Source organism: Cebus imitator, unplaced genomic scaffold, assembly GCF_001604975.1.
Source record: "Cebus imitator isolate Cc_AM_T3 unplaced genomic scaffold, Cebus_imitator-1.0 Scaffold369, whole genome shotgun sequence".
NCBI classification, from domain to species: domain Eukaryota; kingdom Metazoa; phylum Chordata; class Mammalia; order Primates; family Cebidae; genus Cebus; species Cebus imitator.
The window spans coordinates 1,093,998-1,116,513 of NW_016107684.1; the positions used below are offsets into that span (position 1 = coordinate 1,093,998).

The 22,516-nt window shown below is 33.6% G+C and overlaps 1 protein-coding gene across 1 annotated transcript in view; it reads right to left on the reverse strand.

Annotated features, from left to right (window-relative positions):
• CCDC178 (coiled-coil domain containing 178) overlaps positions 1-22,516 on the reverse strand; it is a 477,354-nt gene that overhangs the window by 126,673 nt on the left and 328,165 nt on the right. Inside the window, exon 20 of the mRNA XM_017507137.2 lies at positions 18,130-18,279. Within this exon, the coding sequence (XP_017362626.1) occupies positions 18,130-18,279 (150 nt within the window). The remainder of the gene's footprint in view (positions 1-18,129; positions 18,280-22,516) is intronic.

Genomic DNA, 22,516 nt, shown 5'->3' on the forward strand with positions numbered 1-22,516 from the left:
TAGGAGCAGACATAGTTCAGTCTTAGCAGGTAGAAGACATCAACTGTGGAGAAGATGTAGGTACTTTGATGGATTTGATGACAGATGAGTTTTCATCTTCTATGAATCCCTCTTTTTTCCGTCCACTCCCCTACTATTACTGTGTATAATCTACTATCACTGTGTATAATCAATTTTACTGATCTTTTCAAAAGAGAAATGAAAACTTGTATCTCCATTTAATTGTATACATATGACTTTTAGAGAGGTGGAAATATTTTGCCTGTGTTTATTGGCCATCTGGATATTTAAAGCTTGCTAATTAATCTATATTTGTTGTTTGGTCATTCAAAAATACCTTTCTGGAGGATAATTGTATTGTTTGTACCACAAAGGGTAAATGTTTGAGGGTATGAATCCTCAATTCTCCACAATACGATTATTATGCATTATATTCCTATATCAAACCATCTCATGTATCTATCTATCTATCTATCTACCTACTACGTAACTTCAAAAATTAAAAATAAAAATTTTAAACAAACTAAAAACAAAAACACCTTTTTGTTCTCATCACATAAGCAATAACTTGACTATAAACAACATACTTGCCTTAATTTTTTCTTTGAAATTATATAGATATTGGCTGGGTACTGTGGCTCACACCTGTAATCCTAGCACTTTGGGAGGTAAGGTAGGTGGATCTCTTGAGGTCAGGAGTTTGAGACCAGCCTGGCCAACATAGTGAAACCCAGTCTCTACTAAAAATACAAAAATTACCCAGGTGTGGTGGCGCATGCCTGTAATCCCAGCTACTTGGGAGGCTGAGGCAGGAGAATCACTTGAACTCAGGTGGTGGAGGTTACAGTGAGCCGAGATTGCAGCACTGCACTCCAGCCTAGGGTACAAGAGCGAAACTTCATCTAAAAAAAATGTAGATATTTTTCTACGGTTTTCTGTCGTAATATATTGTGGAGGTTAAGTGTGAAATTATTTTCCCTTTGTAGACATTGTATTTCTTCTAAATGCATACTTCATGGAATTACTTCTTTATCCTTGAAATTTATAACTTAGTAAAGAATAATCAGAGAAAAGCCCTACCACCACATGGCTTTTCATATGGGTGTCCCATGTCTTGCTCACACACAGGCATACTGTGCTGCCGACGGTGCTCAGTCCTGACAATGACTTCATATGGACTTCCCCAGATATCCGTGAGTGATACCTCCAACCCTAGCACTCCTAGGTAAGAAAGATCCCATCCACATTAGCAGATGTTGCTCTTAAGAACATCAGTCTTCATGCCTGAAAGGGGATTAAATGTGGTAGTCCTTACTTCAGCCCACATGCTTTCAATATAGGAGGCTATTTGGGGAAAAGGATACCGCAATTCCTCCCATTGCTTACTGCCATATCTCAGTTCTGTTTCAGAAATGGGAGTTTCTAATTATCAGCACTCAGTATCTTCATTTATTTTTCCAAATGTGTTGCCTTTCTCCTATTTGTGTTATATATTCCTCAGCACTCCATCTTGTCAGCATTGATTATTATAATATCCTATATAATACTCTTTCCTTCAAACTTTCAAAACTTCTCTTTGGTTAATCTAGTCCACTCTCGGTGTGTGTGAGGGGGAGGAGGAGGGAGTCCATCTAACCCTGTCATGCTACCATGTTTTCCAGAATATCAAACTCAGCCTTTATCATCAAATCTCCACAGCAGGCTTTGCTTTTACTTTGTATTCCATGCTAAACTCTAGTGGCCTCTTGGAGGTGCTATTATCTCTTCCTCTCGTTTTTTACAGCATGTAAACCCTCATCCTTCATCTTTGTGTCCATAGCAATCCGTATAGGATCAACATCTTCTGGTTAACATATGTTCTGTTGTCTGAGACAATGGGAGGGGATTTTTAAAGTTCTTCTAGTGGGAGAGGTATTTTTCTGCCCAGACTTCAACCATTGATTAGAAACATAAATGATCTACCATTTCCTCTGTAACACTATAAACTCTTTCTCTCTCAAAAGGTATTTTATTCCTAAGTATTCTTAATCATATTCATGCCCAATATCACAGATATTACAAAATAATTATAATTAAAATACTTTTGCATTTAAAGAGAGATAAATATTCCCTATGTGGATAATGAATTGGGGATGATAAAGAAAAGGAATATAGGAGAAGCAGAACAAGTCCCAGGGGCCTGGGTTTGAATGCTAGCTCTGGTTCCCACTTACAAGTAGGGTGGCCTAAAATTACAACAAAGTACCTGTTATAGGCTAAATAGTAATCCCTTTTATTCCAATTGCATATGTTGAAGTCCTAATCCAAGTAGCTTATAACATGACCCTATTTGAGACAGGATCTTTACAGAGATAGCTGAACTAAAAATGAGATGATTATAACGTTCCCTAATTCAATATGACTGATATCTTTATCAGTTAGCTTAGGAGTGGGGTTTTGTTTTTGTTTTTTTTTTTTTTTTTAAAAAAAAATATAGATAAGCTACTAGCTAGACTAATAAAGAGAAAAGAGAGAAGATCCAAATAAACACAATTCGCAATGACAAAGAGGATGTTACCACTAGCTCCACAGAAATAAAAATAACCATCAGAAACTACTACAAATGCCTCTGTGCACACAGACTAGAAAATCTAGGAGAAATGGATAAATTCCTGGACACATACACGCTCCCAAGACTGAACCAGCAAGACCTGATTCCCTAAGCAGATCAATAATGAGTTCCAACATTGAATCAGTAATAAATAGCCTACCAATCAAAACAAAGCCCAGGACCAGATGAATTCACAGCCAAATTCTACCAGGTGTACAAGGAAGAACTGGTACCATTCCAACTGAAACTATTCCAAAAAATTGAGAAGGAGGGACTCCTCCCCAACTCATTCTTTGAAGCCAGCATCATCCTGACAGAAAATCCTGGCAGACACACAACAAAAAAAGAAAACTTCAGGGCAATAGCATTGATGAACATTGATGCAAAACTCCCCAACAAAATACTTGCAAACCAAATCCAGCAGCACATCAAAAGGCTAATCTACCATGGTGAAGTAGGCTTCATCCTTAGCATGCAAGGTTGGTTCAACATACACAATGAATAAATGTAGCTAATGTTAACAGAACTAAAGACAACCACCACATGATTATCTCAACAGATGCAGTAAAAGCTTTCAACAAAATTCGACATTGCTTCATGTTAAAAACTCTCAATAAACTAGGTATTGAAGGCACACAACTCAAAATAATAAGAGCCATCCATGACAAACCCATAGCCAACATCATACTGAATGGGGAAAAGCTAGAAGCATTCCCATTGAAAACCAGCACAAGACAAGAGTGCCCTCTCCTGCTACTTATATTCAACATAGTATTGGAAGTTCTGGCCAGAGAAATCAAGAAAAGAAAGAAATAAAAGGCACCAAACTAGGAAGGGAAGAAATCAAACTATTTGTTTGCAGACAATATGATTCTATATTTAGAAAACTCTATAGTCTTGGTCCAAAACTTCTTCAACAAAGTTTCAGGGTTAAAAGTAAATGTACAAAATCACTAGCATTCTTATACACCAACAACAGCCATGCTGAGGGCCAAATCATGTACATAATCCCATTCACAATTGCCACAAACGGAATAAAATACCTAGGAATGAAGGTAACCATGGAGGTAAATTATCTCTACAATGAGAACTACAGGACACTGCTCAAATAAATCAGAGATGACACAAAAAAAATTGAAAAACATTACATGCTCATGGATAGAAAGAATCAATATCATTAAAATGGACATACAGCCCAAAGCAGTTTACAGATTCAATGCTATTCCTATTAAACTACCAATAATGTTCTTCACAGAAATAGAAAAAACTATTTTTAAAATAATATGAAACAAAAAAGCCTGAATAGCCAAGGCAATTCTATGCAAAAAGAACAAAGGTGGAGGCATCACTAGACTACTAGACTCCAAACCACACTATAGGGCTATAGTAACCAAAACAGCATGGTACTGGTACAAAAACAGACACACAGACCAATAGAACAGAAAAGAGAGCCCAGAAATAAGGCTGCACATCAGCAACTATCTGATCTTCAAAAAAGCTGACCAAAAATGCAATTTGGAAAAGACTCTCTATTCAATAAATAGGTGCTGAGAAAACTGGCTAGATATATGCAGAGGTTTGAAACTGGGCGCCTTCCTTACACCATATACAAAAATTGACTCAAGATGAATTGAAGACTTAAATGTAAACCCCAAACTTATAAAAACCCTGGAAGATAACCTAGGCAATATCATTCTGGAGATAGAAACCAGCAAAAATTTCATGTTGAAGACACCAAAACAATTGTAACAAAGCAAAAACTGAAAAATGGGATCTAATTAAACCAAGGAGCTTCTGCATAGCAAAAGAAAACTATCAGCAGAGTAAACAGACAATTTAGAGCATGGGAGAAACTTTTTGCAAACTCTGCATCTGACAAAGGTCGAATATCCAGTGTCTATAAAGAACTTAAACAAATTTACAAGCCAAAACAAACAATCCCATAAAAAGTGGGCAAAGGACATCAACAGACAGTTTTCAAAAGAAGACATACATACAACCAACAAAAATTTTAAAAAGCTCTATATCACTGATCATTAGAGAAATGCAAATCAAAATTACAATGAGATACCATCTCACACCAGTCAGAATGGCTGTTATTAAAACATCAAAATAAAACAGATGCTGGCGAGGTTGTGGAGAAAAGGGAACACTTATACACTTGGTGTGAGTGTAAATTAGTTCAACTATTGTGGAAAGCAGTGTAGCAATTCCTCAAAGAGCTAAAAACAGAACTACCATTTGACTCAGCAATTCCATTATTGGGTATGTATCCAGAGGAATATAAATCATACTACCATAAAGACACATGTAGGTGAGTGTTCATTGCAGCACTCTTCACAATAGCAAAGACACGAAATCAACACAAATGCCCATCAATGACAGATTGGATAAAGAAAATGTTGTGCATCTACACCATGGAATACTATGCAGCCATAAAAAGAACAAGATCATGCTTTTGTGGGAATGTGAATGGAGCTAGAGGCTGTTGTCCCTAGCAAACTAATGTAGGAATAGAAAACCAAATCTCACATGCTCCACTTGTAAGTGGGAGCTAAATGATGAGAACTCGTGGACACAAAGAAGGGAACAACAGACCATTGGAGCCTATTTGAGTGTGGAGGCTAGAAGGAGGGAGAAGAGCAGAAAAAACAACTAATAGGTACTAGGCTTTTTACCTGTGTGACAAAATAATCTACACCAAACCCCCGTGACATGAGTTTACCTATGTAACAAACCGCACATGTAACTCTGTACCTAAAATGAAAGTTAAACAAACAAACAAACAATAACAAAAACAATGACAAAAAAAGAAGATGAAGAAGAGATCTGGACAGATGCATACAAATCTTTCATTATATTGAAGACATTATATTGACACAGGAAGAAGGTGGCCCTCTATAAGCAAAGGAGAGGCTTGGAACAGATCCATCCCACTAGGTCATCAGAACCCTGTTGACACCTTGATCTCATATTCTGGCCTTCCAAATTCTGAGATAATAAATTTCTGTTGTTTAAACCACTCAGTCTGTGGTACTTTGTTAGGGCAGCCCTAGCAAACTAATACAGTAGCTTTGCTTTCTAAGAAAAAATGGGAATATTCCAAGTTGTTTCATAGTGTTTTTGTGAATTAAATAATAATAGAATAAAAATGATAATGATATCTGTAATTGGTCAACATTTATGATATGGTTGGTGCAACTCAATGATTTACACCTGTTGTAAATGTCTAGCATGGTGACTGCCACCCAGAAAAGTAAACATTCTACTTTCTCTTACTTATTGCAGAGAAGAGATGCTGAGATAAAAATATATGCAATAAGGAAGTATATTTTTGGAGGTAAAGAGATGCAAAAATATAGAAAGTGAAAAACTAAAGATATAGCTCAAAAAGAAAAAGAAAAACCTTATAGGAAGTAGGGAAACGTGTCGAAGCCTCCTTACAATAGAGGATAGCAATCAGATTGGAAGTAGAATGAACAGTCAGTAACTAGTGCCCAGGTTGAACAGAGAACATGTTTTATTGTAAAGTACTTTGTAGGTTTATTTAGCCAGAACTGTCACAATGGGTCTGAGGTTTTATTGACATGTGAGCCCATAGTTTGTATAGTGAGTATTATTAATATAATTGTTTTAACAATGTGAATAGTAAAGGTTATCATGAAGTTATACATAACATTATGTTGACTGTTTTTTATTTTCTTTTTAGCTTTCTGAGTTAGCGACATATTATTGCGGCAAAACATATGTAGGGTCAATTCATGCTGAATAGTTATTAGAAACCATGATAACAAAAGTCATTACACTGCAGTTCAGTTTTGACAGTAAAATTTCTGCAACATTATCACAAATCCTCATGCATTAGTGCAATGATCCTTACTATAGTTTCATATTAGAATCAAAAGATTGCTGTAGCCTGCTTGATGCAAAAAGTCAAGCAAGCCAAATTCTTTTCTGCTTTCACAGATAACATTTTTGCTTTTTCTATGTACATCATGCAGATAGTAGCTTTGTTTTATATACTTTTCTCAATAACCTATGAATATAGTGCATATATCTTTCTTTAAAACGATAACTTTTTGAAAGATGACACAATTCTGATACCCAGCACCAAGGGAAATAACTAGAAAGGGATTTTTTTAATTGCATTATAGGTTTTGGGGTACATGTGAAGAACATGCAAGATTGTTGCATAGGTACACACATAGAAAGGGATTTTATATCTGACACAGCCTCATGTAATTCTAAACACTATATTCACTGCCTTGCTACTTTTCTTTTTCTCAGATAATGTATTGCCTGTGTGTATGTGTTGTTTTATTTGTTAATCAGTGATTCACTATGAGGGAAACATACGAGATTTTAAAAAAGAACAGTTGTCGTTTTCAGGATTAGTTTGATAGGAAATCTGTGAGAATTACTCTTTAACTGACAAAAGGAAAGTATTTTTAATGTCTATCTGTCCACAATATTTTTCCATAGTCACCTATTAAACTCTTAAAGGGTCAGGCTGTACCAGTAAATTGCTTTACTCAAAGTCCATTTCAAGAAAGCAGGAAAACATTTAACTTGTTAATTAGTCTCTAGTAAATGAGTTGAGGAACTTCCTAAAATCAAGTAATTTCTTTTAATAGAATCAGGTGTACACAGGTATACACAGAATGTGAATAATTAGGTCTGGTATGGTGGCTCACTTTTGTCATCCCAGCACTTTGGGAGGCCGAGGTGGGCAAATCATTTGAGCTCAGGAGTTTGAGACCAGCCTGGATAAAATAGTGAAACGCCATCTCTACCAAAAGTACAAAACATTAGCCAGGCATGGTATCATGCATCTGTGAGCCCAGCTACTCAGGGAGCTGAGGTGGGAGGATCACCTGAGCCCAGGAGGCAGAAGCTGCAGTGAGCCGAGATCACATCACCGTACTCCAATCTGGGTGACAGAGTGAGACCCCGTATCAAAAAGAATAATATGAGTAATTAGAGTACAGCATGAAAAATATCTTCTCTGGAAATTTGAATGCAGACAAAATCCTACTTAGTTAAGTATAATTGAAATGACTGTATGGCTCACTATGTTATTAGAGCCTCTCATGATGTAAGAATCCTTTGAAAATAAAAATAATCATCCCTAAGTTACTTGATATTTATTGTCTTTAATTCACTCTTGGTTAATAAAAAGTGATGAGTTTACAATTTTTTTGATTTCATATAATCTTTCTTAACACAAGGAATCAAAGTCGTTCCTATAAAGATTGCATTGCCACTGTCCAGTTTATTTCATAATAGCATAAAAATAATGATAATACCTGTTTTGATTCTTATTCTCTCTTTACACATACTAAACAATTTGTGAAGTATGCTACATAATCTTATTTAATAACAACAACAAATGTAACTGAAATATATGTAGAACTTACTAGGTAACGAAAGCTGTTAGAAATCTTTACATGTATTAAAGTGGTTGTCAGAAAAACTATATGAAGTAGATTCTGCTATTATTCTCATTTTACAGATCAGAAACGACAGGCTCAGAGAGGTAAAGAACTTGCTCAAAATCGTAGCTAGGAAGCAAAAGGGCAGGATTCAAATCCAGGCAGTCGGACTCTGTGCTACGCTGTTCTACCCATTTTATAATCAAATCCTTGTTGAAACACCATTTTTGCACATTTTAGGAATATTCCTTAGAGAAAAAAAGTATGAATATATAAGGCTCTTGCTATATATTGTCAATTTGTTCTTCATAGGGGGCATTTCAAAGTACAATATCACCATTGGTGAAAGTGTCAATTTCAGTGCTTCCTCCAAAAACTAGATATTATCATTATAAAATATTATGCTAATCTGGTGGGTGCAAAAGCTATCCTGTTGTTTTCCTTTCCTTTTTTTAAAAAACTATTAAGGATGCTTCTCTCACTTTTATTTATCAACTTGCTTTGTATTTTTAAAATATTCAACAAAGACACGACATACCAAGGCAATACTTATTTAAATACTTTTTTCATGATTCTGCTAGAGAAGTTATCTTTTAAGAGACATAGAGTAGCACTCCATGGGGTAAAAATATTAAAGTTCATGTTTGTCACAGATGTTGAAATATTTTCACATAGTTTTAAATTCACAGACATTTAATTTTCATGTCAGCAAACATATAAATGATTATTTTAAAAGATTTCTTCCTTTTCATGACGTTGATAAAAACTCTTCTCATTTCAAGATCAGACATCTATTCAGCTACATCTTGTGTTTATATTTAACACTTTAATGCATTTGTGGCTTTTGGCATGGTTCAAGGCAGGATTTATTTGCAATTTCCCAAAGCCATACAGTAAGACTTGCAGCATTTTGTTGAAACGACTATGTTGCCATTTCTTTGAATTTTCACATTTTTATACAATAAAATCCTTGGCATATTAGGACTTTACTTTTATTTCTAGGCAGTCCTTGTGATGCATTGAACTTTTTGTCATTGTTGTAACTTGTTACACTTCTTGCAGCTTTATTATTTGTTTCAGAACAAGCTAGAAAATTATCCCCTCATTTTCCCCATAATTTTTAAAATCTGTTTTCATGTTCCAGTACAGAATGCATTTATCAGCTTCCAAAAAATATTATTTTAGTTTATTTGGGATTGCTTTAAAATTATAACGTTAAGATGCCAGAGAGATCTCACCAAATTAAAATATTGAGTACTGTTATGACATGTGCTGTTTTATTATCTTTTTCATTTGTAAAATTTTACAGGTTCCTTCATGAAGTTTACAATGACATAATTTATATTAGGTATTTCTAGGAAATTTTTGGCTGTTGTAGCTATTGCAAATGGGAACTTTTCATTTGTATATGTGTTCTAATTGGTGTTTGGTGGTATAAGATTTGGATTAACTCCCCCAACACATGTGTCATTGCTGAGTCTATCCCTTATGCCTCATATTAGACATGTATATACACACACACACACACACACACACACACACACATACATACACACACACACACACACATACACACACACACACACACGATTTTCTACCCTATAATCCTCTGTCAGTTTTACCTGGGCATTAGATTTCTTCCCATGGTGTTATTTCTTTATTCCTTAGAGCCTCTGCATGTTTTTCTAACTGACTGTCATAATGTCTCTACTACTTACACTTCTGTCCTTTCTACCCATAATTCATCCCATATTCTCAACCACTATTTAATTCCTATTATAGAGTAGAAAATTATGTTATAATCATATAATCACACTACAGTTTGATGGAAGAAACGAGGGACACATATTTATCTAAATAACAGAAATATTAGTAACCACATCTTCTATATGCAAAATATAGTTTGTAAAAAACTGTTCTAGTGCTTTACATTTAAGACATATATTTATGCTTCAGAGTTGTTCAGAGAATTAAGATTACATATAAAAGCTAACAAAGTGCCTAGTACATAGTAGTGCTTCATAAATAGAAATTATTCATTTATTGTTTTATACAACCATCCTACAAGGGTGATATTCATATTCCTTATTATCAGAGGCTCATGGGATTAAATAAGCTATCTATAGGTTTTCCATCCACCTTTAATGACAGTTAAATTCTGAAGAAAAAAATAAATGACTAAAGAAAATATTTAGCATATAAATATACATTTTCCATGTTAATACTTATTTTAATAAGTGATTATAAGATACAGTTCTGTAGATTTGGGACAAGATGATTATAAAATCAGTTTTTCTAAATGTTTATGTCATTGCAATGCATATGCACAGCTCAAAATGAAAAAATCATTTACAGATAATCCCACAAAATTGAAAATCAGTTGTAGTGACATGTCACGTATTAGATAATTAGAAAACATGCCGATCATAAAAGGTGTATTTGAGAATATTTTACTTGTTTTATTGTAATTTTCTAAACATCAGTTTTAAGTGACGAAAACAATACTATTTCACTTTATTGCTCTACTATAGCATCAAAAAAAGTCAGTATTCTGGATGTGTATGGATTCTAAGGAAAGTATTTATTTGAGAATATTCCAAATTATTCTATGGATTTGTATGTAAAAGTAATACTTATTTTTTATGAAAGTTATATATCAGTGGAATATCATAAAAGTACAGTTGTGACACAGTGCCTCTTATTCTCTTATGCTTATTTATATATCTTATGCTTACTTATATATATATATAAATATGTATATCTCTTTATATATTCTCTTAATATAAGCATAAGATATATATTCTTTAAATATATTCTATATATATATATATATATATGTATAAAGATAATAACATTTTCCAATATTTAATCTACTAAACACCAAATCAATCAGTAGTAAATAGTTTACCTGAGAAGAAAGAATTCCAGGGACAGTAGAAAATTCAGGGTTAACAGAGTTAACAGGTTTTTTAATGTGGAATTTCTCAGGATTTTAAATATACAAATACAGGTTAAATCTTTAAGAAGGGGATATAGTATACAGTGTTTCATGATATATATATGTATATATACATATACACGCATGTTACATACATATGACAAGTAAATTCTTTCTCTGTGTGTCTAAGGTTTCTTAACCTCAGTTCTATTGACATTTGGGCTGGAGAATGTTAGTGTGTGTGAAGGGGAGAGGGGTTGTCCTGTGCATTGTAGGATGATTAGCAACATCCCTATTCTTGGCTTCTGCCTTCTAGAAGCCAGGGGCAACCAAAAATGTCTCCAGACATTGCCAGATATCCAGATATTCCAGGGGGAACAAAATAGCCATTGGTTGAGCTACATATCCCCACCACCACACACACATGTGAAAATATTATCCTGAATATTTTTGATATACTAGAGTCCATCATCACATTCAACAAATCACTCTTAAAGTGTGGCTAATATTAAAAAAAAAATCTGTTTATTGCTATGCAACTCTACCAGAAGAAAATCTCGAAATTGCATGAAACAGTGTGGCGATTCCTCAAGGACCTAGAAATAGAAATTCCATTTACCCAGCAATCCCATTACTGGGTATATATCCAAACGATTATAAATCATTCTACTATAAAGACACATGCATATGTATGTTCACTGCATCACTGTTTACAATAGCAAAGACCTGGAGCCAACCCAAATGCCCATCAATGATAGACTGGGCAAAGAAAATGTGGCACATATACACCATGGAATACTATGCAGCCATAAAAAATGATAAGTTTGTGTCCTTTGCAGGGACATCGATGAAAATCTGGAAACCATTATTCTGAACAAACTGACATAAGAACAGAAAATCAAACACTGCATGTTCTCACTCATAGGTGGGTGTTGAACAATGAGAACACATGGATGCAGGGAGGGAGCATCACACACTGGGGTCTGCTGGGGCATGGAAGAGCAGGGACAGCAGGGGGTAGGGAGGTTGGGGAGGGATAGTATGGCGAGAAACCAGATATAGGTGACAGGGGATGGAGACAGCAAAACAGATTGCCATGTATGTACCTATGCAACAATCTTGCATGATCTGCACATGTACCCCAGAACCTAAAGTATGATTAAAAAATAAATTAAATTTAAAAAAATAGTAAATGGGCATGAAAATCTTACTACTATGGTAATGAAAACATGCTAAAACTGATTTATGGTCATTGTTGCACAACTTGGAAATTTACTACATCACTGGTTGCACTGTTGGAATAAATTAATTATATTATGTGTAAAATATGAATTTTACAATAAAGTTATTTATTGTAAATAAATTTCAATAAAGTTATTTAAAAAATGAAAAAAGAAAGATACACAAATTAAAATCTCACTCAAAACTGGTATTGGACCAAATAATTGGTTTGATTTAAACCAAGTTTACTTCTTTAAAGTATTGGCCAGCAATAAACTCCCAGTCTTGGTATTTTCCTTATGGAGTTAGGACAACAAAAGGGAGATTAAGTGAGATAGAACAATAGACGATCAGCTGTCTACTTCTGTCCCAGGCATCACCAAAGTTCTTCACAGGTCTCTTGAGGAATACTCTTCAGAGAAATGTGACAGTATAAATTTAATGCAAGCTTATCAGTCCATGAAATGTGATAATGCCTTTAGAACAAATGTTTGTGTATATGTATGTGTGTGTGTGTGTGTGTGTGTGTGTGTGCATGTCCACATGCCTGTGTTCTAAGAAATGGAAGCAGAGACATTGATAGGGTCTTCAAACAGCTGTTACGGCGAAAACTATTATTTTGTGGTTTTCATATGAAAGAAGTGAATTTCTATCTACATTGAAACAAGTAGACAGAAATCACTATCCAAGCACAATTTTATGGTGTGCGGGACAACAAGCAATACGAAATACTTATAAAAATGAGAATCAAACAGCTTTCACATTTCTCTAGGAAAATAACTTTGTTTGTTGCTAGAATTGACTTTGGCTCCTAAGCACATCAATACAAAATGAGTATTAAAGGAAACTGTGTTTGAAAGTTGATGAAAATGGTAGGAGAAAATATAATCTACATATGATACAATTTTTTGAGAATTTAATATGGAAATGTTGTCTAGTGAGACCCAGGCAAGATAGATTAAATAGCAAAAATACATAATTCTTCTCTAGGTGGGGTGAAGAAAGGATGCTGGAAAGCTTGGATTCAGCACTAATCTATGCTATAGTCTAGACTCGAGATCATAACCTCTAGCATGGAAGCAAAAATAAAGTGGCATGTTCCGGTGACTTCTACAGTATCTTTGTCAGCTTTATAGTAAATCTTGAAGTTAGGTAGTGTCAATCCTCTGACTTTATTCGTCAATATTTTGCTAGTTATTTTTTGTCTTTTTATGCCTTTCTCTCTCTCTCTTTCTGTTTTTTTATTTTTATTTTTTTGTTTGTTTGATTTTTTTTTTTTTTTTTTTTTTTTTTTTTTTTGAGTCTCACTCTTGTCGCTCAGGCTGGAGTACAGTGGAACAATCTTGGCGGCTCACTGCAAACTCCCCCTTCCAGGTTCAAGCAATTCTTTTGGCTCAGCCTCCTGAGTAGCTGTGATTACAGGTGCCCACCACCATGCCCAGCTAAATTATGTATTTTTAGTAGAGATGGGGTTTCACCAGGTTGGACAGGTTCATCTCAAACTCCTGACCACAGGTAATCTGCCTGCCTCGGCCTCCCAAAGTGCTGGGATTACAAAATATGCTGGCATTTTTATTGGGATTGTATTGACTCTATATATCATGTTGGAAAGAATGGGTATATTAACAATATTGAGTTCCTCTCCATGAATGTGGAATATCTCTCCATATATTTAGACCTTCTTTGATTTGCTTCTTTCATTCATTTTGTGCTCTTCCTCATGTAGATCTTATACGTATTTTGTTGAATTCACTTTATTTGTATGTGTGTTAATATAAATGGCATTGTGGTTTAGCTTTCAAATTCCAATTGTTCATTGCTGGTATTTTAAATTTCAAATTCCAATTGTTCATTGTTGATATATAGAACAATTGGTGATTAATAATATATTTTGAATAATTGAATGAATGAATTACAAGTGTTCTATGAGGATCAGAAGTATTCCCTAGTGGACAACACACTGCTGCAGAGTAATTTTCTAATTCATGTCTCTGTGATTTTTTTCAAAGACCCAAGTCACTTAAAATAGATGCTTACATCTCAGCTATTGGTCCATTCAAACCTTCAAAAAAAATCATAGCATATGCTTAACTACAGTTTATTGGAAAGAACATTTGAACATGAGTGAAATAAAACTAAGTTCTAGGACAACATGTCTTCTACTTAATTGTGTATGTAATAAATCACTAAGCCACTCTGGCTTCTCTAAGATTCTTCCTCTAAAAATCATTTTTTAAAGAGAAGGGCAATATTTCTGTAGGCACTTCTTGTTCAAGTTTCACAATTTAGAATTATGAAACCTATCTATAAACCCTATGAAAATTAAATATTCTCCAAGTAAATAGGTTGTCCTTTCCCCAAAAAATCATTGAAAAAGTGGCTCCAATGAAATAAAATTACAAAAACAACCAGTAAATCAAATAATCTATTTCAGTTGAACACCAGAGATATCATATGCAATCTACATGTTTTTTTCCAAGTTTTATATAACCTGGTTAGCCATGATAGAACTTTTTAATTAATCTTATAGTAAATAGGTAGCATTATAATTCTGAAATAAGTTAGATATAAGAAAAACCTGAATTTTATTCCAATTCCAGCATCTCCCTCTACTTGAGCAATCTTGTATGACACTCAATCTCAATTCCATATCTTATATTGGGAGAGATAATAGTAATAGAAAATTCCCCAGGATTACTGAGAGACACTAAAAGATAATATTTGTAAACTATATTGCAGAAATACTTTGTCCACATAAGTATTTGTTACATGTTGATTGATTCTGTCATAATTTTCCTTCACTTAGTTTGAAAGCACTGGATTTGCAGTAAGCAAGGGTAAAGCTTTACAAATGGCTAATGAAATAATTTTAAAAATATATTTTAAAACATTTGGAAAGCCATCCTGTTTTCAACCAACAGGCCACATCAGTGTCTGCATGCTTGCTTACCTTACCTTTCTGTGCAGGTACAAAGAATCTGTGGTGTCACTTAAAACAAATACATGGTGATTCATCAAAATACCCATAGATATTTTTATTTTTAATATAAAATATTAAAAATGGCATATTTTTATTAAAAGTATTTGAAGGCTTCTAATGAAAATGTCTATATTCACATGGAAGTATAATCTGTTTTTCAGAGGTTTTTCTTCATTTATTTCTAGTTTTAATTTTAATTTTGACGTCTGAGAAGTCTTAGATTAGATTATTTTCTATCGTTACCCATGAACAGGGCAAATAAGAATTTTTCATAATTAGTTTTGCCTCTTTTTGATTTTTAAAGGCAAAAATACCTATCACTACAAAATGTAAAAGTACAGAAAAGTATCAAAAAACACAGCAAATAAAATAGACATAATATTAACACTAAGAGAAATACTACGGCATTTTAACATTTGAGGCATGTGTATATAAGATTATGTTAAGTAAAGGGACATTATTTTCAATTTGTTTTACTCTTTCATTAGGTTTTCTTTATTACTCTTGGCATCGAAATACCAAGAAGTGTGAAAATGTGCCGCTTGTAAAGAGATAATAATAGTCCCTAAGAAGCACAATAATTAAAATATAATTATTTGCCACGCCAAAAGGAATTCATGTTTGGAAGCAATGAAATTAGCCTAAAACAGGAAAAAGATGCACAAAATTCCTGAAAGTGAGATCCATTTTATCTGACAAGGGAATTCAACAAGAGAACTAGAGACTGAATAGTGTTTTCGTGTATCCAAACTAAACTGGTCAAAGAACTAAAACCTACATACATGGGAAATGCTGCAATATCAAGGAAATGGACTAAAATATTAAAGAGTTTTCTCATTTTTGATGGCCAAATTCCATCCTGTAAGCAGTGCATTAGACGCTAATGACATACGATTTCTCACTGACAGATTTAACAGCATCAATAAGACTTCTCTGTCCATTGCAGCAAATTGATCCTACATGACACTGACAAGGGCAGCTTGCACTTAATGACCTCCATCGCTGAAGGATGGAAATGAAAAATGATGATTGGAAGTACGAATAAATCTTGAAAGTTTCCCTGAAACAGGTGTGCTAAAACTGATTCATCTGAGGGATCGCAAACATAAACCCAATCTCCTAGCAATCTCCATTGTCGCTTTCTACTACAGTCTCAGTCCGTGTATCTTGCATTAAGATTTCTTTTAATTCCAAAATGAGATCAAGATAATTTTGCTCTTACTATGAAAATGTGGTGTGAGGGCTTTCTCTTAAAAAGCATGGGGTCTCCACTATTTATGCATGTATCAAATGTGTTTGTCATTTGCCACCAAATGATTCTATATAAACTGATAAGTACACACATAATTTATTTTTGTTCCCCACCTCCACCATAGGAAAAGAAATACAGTATAGCCATTGATTGTTTTCTCCTTCTCAATTATGGATAACAAATAGAACATGTTTAACCTCAAATAACAATGTCAAATGCATGAATTGATTGGACAAGTTCTTCATGGATACATACATGCCCTTTCTTTGAATCATGCAAAATGGTTTGAGGACACTAAGATTTTGGCAGATAGCTGTGTTATCAATTCTTTCCCAAACACACTCTGTTCCTCAGGCTGGAGTGCAATGCCGCATTCTCAGCTCACTGCCATGTCCACATCCTGGGCTAAGGCGGTCCTCCTGACTCAGCCTCCCAAGTAGCTGGGACTATAGGCGCACACCACTACACCTGGCTAATTTTTGTATTTTTAGTAGAGGCAGGGTTTCACCATGCTGGCCAGGTTGCTTTCAAACTCTTGACTTCAGGTGATCCTCTGACCTCAGACTTCCAAACACACTTATCCTCATCTTGCTATCATTTCAAAATTTTAAGAGAAAAATACATTCTTCTCTTTCCCAGTGTATTCAGAAGCTTTAAATCTCATGAGAAAAGACGGATGGGAAATAGGGGAGTACATAGGCAGGATACCAGATGAATGTAATAATCACATGTTGTATAGCATCCCTTTAATTTCACAGTAACTTATTATGAATGGCTCTTTTTTATTACTTACCAAGTATCTGGTGAGGTAAATCTTATTTTGCAGATGAGAAGACTGAGGTTGGAAAAGGCAACTTGCCAAGATCATGGAGCTAGTAGAACTTGCATTTGAATCCCACCTTTTGTCTTCCCAATGTTCCATAATCATGAGGGATAAGTATAGCACTGCTATTCTAAACTACTGATTTATAATGCAATAATATGGGTGACACCAGTAGGAGAAAGGATCATTTTGGTTTTCATGGTTAGGTTAATTGTTAAAAAAAAATAATCTCTATTTTCTGAAATTTGAATCCTGGGGGGAATCAAATATTCAAAAGAAAATTTTTTCTTGTTACTATCTGGAGAATATAGAGGAAGTGGCTATATCATAACACTCTAGCAATGGAACTTCTTCTTTTTTTTGATTCATAGCACATTGTGTGCTTTATCTTTCCACTTGTCATTACAGAAGATTTTACAAAATATATTTAGAATTCTCAGTGATTTTCAGTAATCAGAGAAGGTCAGCTCTTTTTCCAACTTTCCAATTAATCTCCATATTTAATAAAAAAATAGTTATTAGAATTTGGAGCCCATATATCGAAAGGACAATTTAGAAGCCTATCATGGAAGATCACCCGCTATTCAAATTGAAATATGAAGTCTATAATAACATACTGAAATCTACAAACAAAAAATGATATTTCTGTTCATATTAATTAAAAGCAAATTAGTACAAAATAGTGGATTAGAAACCAAGTTTTTCATTCCTCAACTGTTCTTTCAAAGTTCAAATTTAAAAGGTTGATATAAATGTACAATAAAACTACATAAAGAAAATATGCCACATTGTGAAGTATCATCATCAGATCAGAGATACACAAACTACTTTTCACTTTTGCAGTGCATATAAGACATAAATCATTATCTTAAAACAATTAGAAAAACAAATACCTGTTTCTTATCTCTGATTGAGGTATCAAGTGATAGCTTTTTATCATATATATTGAAATAATTGTCCTTTTCTGTTAAGAATGTATTCTGTAGCTGTTGATACTCTCGAGCTAAACACAGATTTTCTTCAAGTGAATCAGCTACTATTTTCTAGAAGATAAAAATATATACATATAATTTGTGTATATATATACATACAATTAAAATCATTTGGATTTGTTTGAATTTTTACATCTTTAAAATTATTTAAACATGCTTTATTATGTGTAGTAGAAAAATAACAAAACAACCAAAAAATGTTTCCCCCGATACCAACATCCTTTGTTGATTTAATAATACTCTTTTTTGATGCAGTTTTTTTTTTTTAACATTAATGTGTGATTCATCAGAGTTTGTCTGACTTTTATTTCACCTCTTTGCACTGCCCTTTTCCTGAACTTCCTTCTATCATGCCTTGAAAAAGTACCCAGTCCTAGGACCCTCTACCCAGCATCCCAGGAGCACTTCTGCAGCTTCCTATCGTCTTCTCCTTTTCTCTAGCCCCTGTGCTTAAATAAGTAGATGGTACTTTGTAGCTAAGAATTTTATCTCTATGAATTTCACAGAAAATATTAAAAACATAGAGGAAGAAAGAGTAAAAGACAAAGAATAGGGAACTCAAAATTTAGAAGCACCCAGAGTCATTGTTTATATTTAATATATTTTAATTATTATTTAAATAAAAGTTAAATCTGCTATTGTGAGTAGTGAGAACTTTATAATATCCTTTTCCAGGACTAAATAAATATATGTCAAATCTAATGCAAACTCCTTAGAAAATAACTTTGTATCATCATTTATTGGCAAATTGGGGGCTACCTATAATTTTAAATTAAATGCATGAATTGAGTTTAGTTTCTGATGTTTTTTTGACATTTCTTGCACAGAAAACTTACTCTGACTGCTTAAAAAATATGGTATTTACCAACAGCTTTGAATATTTTCAAACCTGTTGATCTAGTAATTTCTCTTTTGGGAATCTATTCTACGCAAAATGCTTTATTCATTACAATGTTATTTATAATAGCAAAACAAGTTGTTAGAACATATAAATGCAGATTAATCATGATGATTATAATGATGATTAAATAACTAGATACAGAAATAACCAATATGAAGCAATTAAAATTGTTTGTGAAAATTGCCATCACACCAAACCTTTAGTATAAGTTTTTAAAAAATATGTAGCCATTGAGAATGTGCATAGAGGAAATGTAATTCAGCAGAAAACTGCCTGTACAAATATTTCTGTATTTACACACTTGAAGATTTATTAAAGTCAACAAACACATTTCTCATGAAAGCCTTGGTATCCATATTGATCCCTAATGATAAATATTATGTCATAGCTATTTTTCAAAAAACCAAAATGACCAAGTGAGAATCATTTTAAATACCCTTGTTTTAAATCTGTCACAATAATTTAAAACTTCAGAAACTTCTATCTACAAACTTGCCTAAAATCACATTGAATTATCTTTTGTTGGGAGGACAAATTTCTATTAATATTTTCCTTTGGTGGAGATTCTTTTCAAAAATTAGCTATACTAATTTTAGGTATCAACATTAATATCAAAATCCAATCCTGAAGTGATTAACTTGTTTAACACTGATAGATATTCTAAGGAATATGCATCATTTTGAATTTTTCATTCATTTGTTCATTTGATTTAATCTAAGCACAATTTTGATATCTGAGATATCCTACTACTTACTTTTCTTTCAATTTCTAGATGGCCACTACAAACATTTAATGAAGAGGAGTAATACAAATTATGGGATTTGCATTTTACCTATTTAATGAAACAAATGGGGAAATAGTTTATAACATATACTTTGCTCAGGTTAATATGCAGTTTGATTTCTAAATGCATACATTTTCAATTTCTGAATATCTGTTCTTACCACTTTGTATATTGCAATTAGAATACATACCAAAAAATCAAATTGTGTAGTTATGTCAATAAATCTTCAAAACGTTATATCAGTCACAACATTTAACATTATCATTTTCCAGTAATGACTATATGAAGGATATACCAGTGCACTACTTATGTGTTCAAGTCAGTGACCTTCAGATGTGTAATGAAGTTTAAGTTTTATTAATTTTAAATGCTAGTATTCATTTGACACTGAAAATGTTTTTTTAAGTTTAACTCTGAGTCCACCTCACAACTTTGACTTGTTTAATTTTAACCAATAATATTGTTACATGTAAATGACACAAAGGGGGAATGATAGTTATTGGAGGAAATATATCCTAAGGAAACAGCTTATAAAAGGATAATTGGAATGTAAAATTCTTTTCACTTTTTAAGTTTTCCATACTATTACATTCATTCAAAAGGCCTAAATACATGTAACACTTTCTAAAAGAATTTATTGTTATTTATTCAATTTCAGTTATTAATAATGATTGAGATAGGAAAACATTGGGAAGATAGTGTGGTGAAGACAAGAGACATTATGAAAGTGTGTTAATGGTTTCCATATTCTAGAATTTATTAAGAAAAGATATTTTGCCTGGTGATGGTTTGTTCTTCATTGTCACAAATTTTTCATTAAATCTTGATAGTTCGGGGATATTACAGCTTCTTTTCCCGATATTTTATTATAAAATAAAGATTATGCTTATAAGGAATGAACAAACTCTAGATTGTAGGTTCCATGAGGGCTGGGACCATCATTTTGTTCACCCTGAGAGATGTTGCACTGGGAAGATCTAACATAAGTAGATGCACAAGTTCTCAGTAAGTGACTGAATGCATGCATACACATAGCAGTAGTTAGGAAATACATATATCATACCCTTTCAAACCACACATTTTATTTTTCAACTTCTATGCAGTAACCAATCGGTGATATAACCACCATCATAATATGGCACATTCATTATATATTTGATACTGTACTACTTGACAGGTGAAGATCTTAAGCATGTAAAGATAATTCACACAATAAGTTTTTCTCTTAAAAACTATTTTAAAGATAACCATATTGTCCAAACTTAACAATAAGTCTTTCTTTTGGGTGAATCATTGACTTTGAGAAGGTATGTGAACCTCATGAAACTGTACACAGCATTTTTCTTGGGTTATCTAGTTAGCCCATGATCCCAAAAGTGTTGAAGACCATTGCTAAAGAAAGGTTTGGCTTCCTCCTCTGTCAGTAAAAATGCTGGAAAATGGAGACAGGTTGAGTATTCAAAATACACAAACAGTAGTTCTGCTCTTTTTTTTTCCCCCTCACTTGACTTTTCTTATTCTTTAAGCCATAGAGTCCACTTGGACTTTTCCTCAATTTTTTCCATTTTCAGTTTATTTTTCCTTCTTTCTATCTCTCATTGGCTAAGTGGGGACTAGGGATTTCCAATCAGAGAACTGATTCTTTTTGGAAAAAAAGCCTATATCATATTTCTGTTTCAATTTGTGATAGATAGCAAAAAATTAGAAATAAGGCTAAACTTGCATGTTGTTATAAATTCCACATATAATAAATAACAACTGAGACTTATAGTCACCTTTAGAAGAAAGACAACTACTCAGGATAGCAAATCTTCATTGTAACTGGATATAAGACATTAACAACCCTTCTCTCCCTAAAAAGAATATGCCATTTTAAAAGAAGTTGAGAAGCAGTGGAAGCAAAAATAAAAAAGTCAGGGACACAAACATAGCCAGTGCCTATCAACAGGAAATATTCCTCCAGACCAAAAGCTTCAACCACCTCAGTTCTGTAAGCCATTCCACTCCCACTCTAGTACTAGTTATGCTGTGTTACATTAGCTTGATGACAAAAATGAGAATTAGAAAAAGAGTAAAAGCTAACATTAGGGAGTGCTTACTATAACCAGGAGCTATTCTAAGAATAGCTGAATTTATCCTTGTAGCAATGGTCTGAGACTATACATTATTATCCTCATGTTATAGATAAGAAAGACAAGGCAAGGAGATAGCAGTTGAAGCAAACTGCATTTTCCAAAAATGGCCACAACAATATTTTCAGTCACACATTTTTTTTCCAGAGCCTTATCACTCCCTATCAAAAGGTACAGTCTATTTCTCCTTCTTTTGAACCTTAGTAGACTTGTGGCTTTTCCAGCTAATTGAAGATGATATAAATGATGCTAAGTGACTTCCCAGGCTGGTTTATATAATAGAAAGCATAGTTTCTACCTGGCACTCTCTTTGAGGGCATTCACCCTTGGAACATGCCACTACATTGTAAGGAATTTAGGCCAGAGGCCATGTGTTCAAGTGAACAGTCTTAGCTCAAGTCTCAGCCAACAGCGCCAATTGTGAATAAATGAGTCATCTGAAGATAAATCCAATCCCTAGTCTCCAAGTCA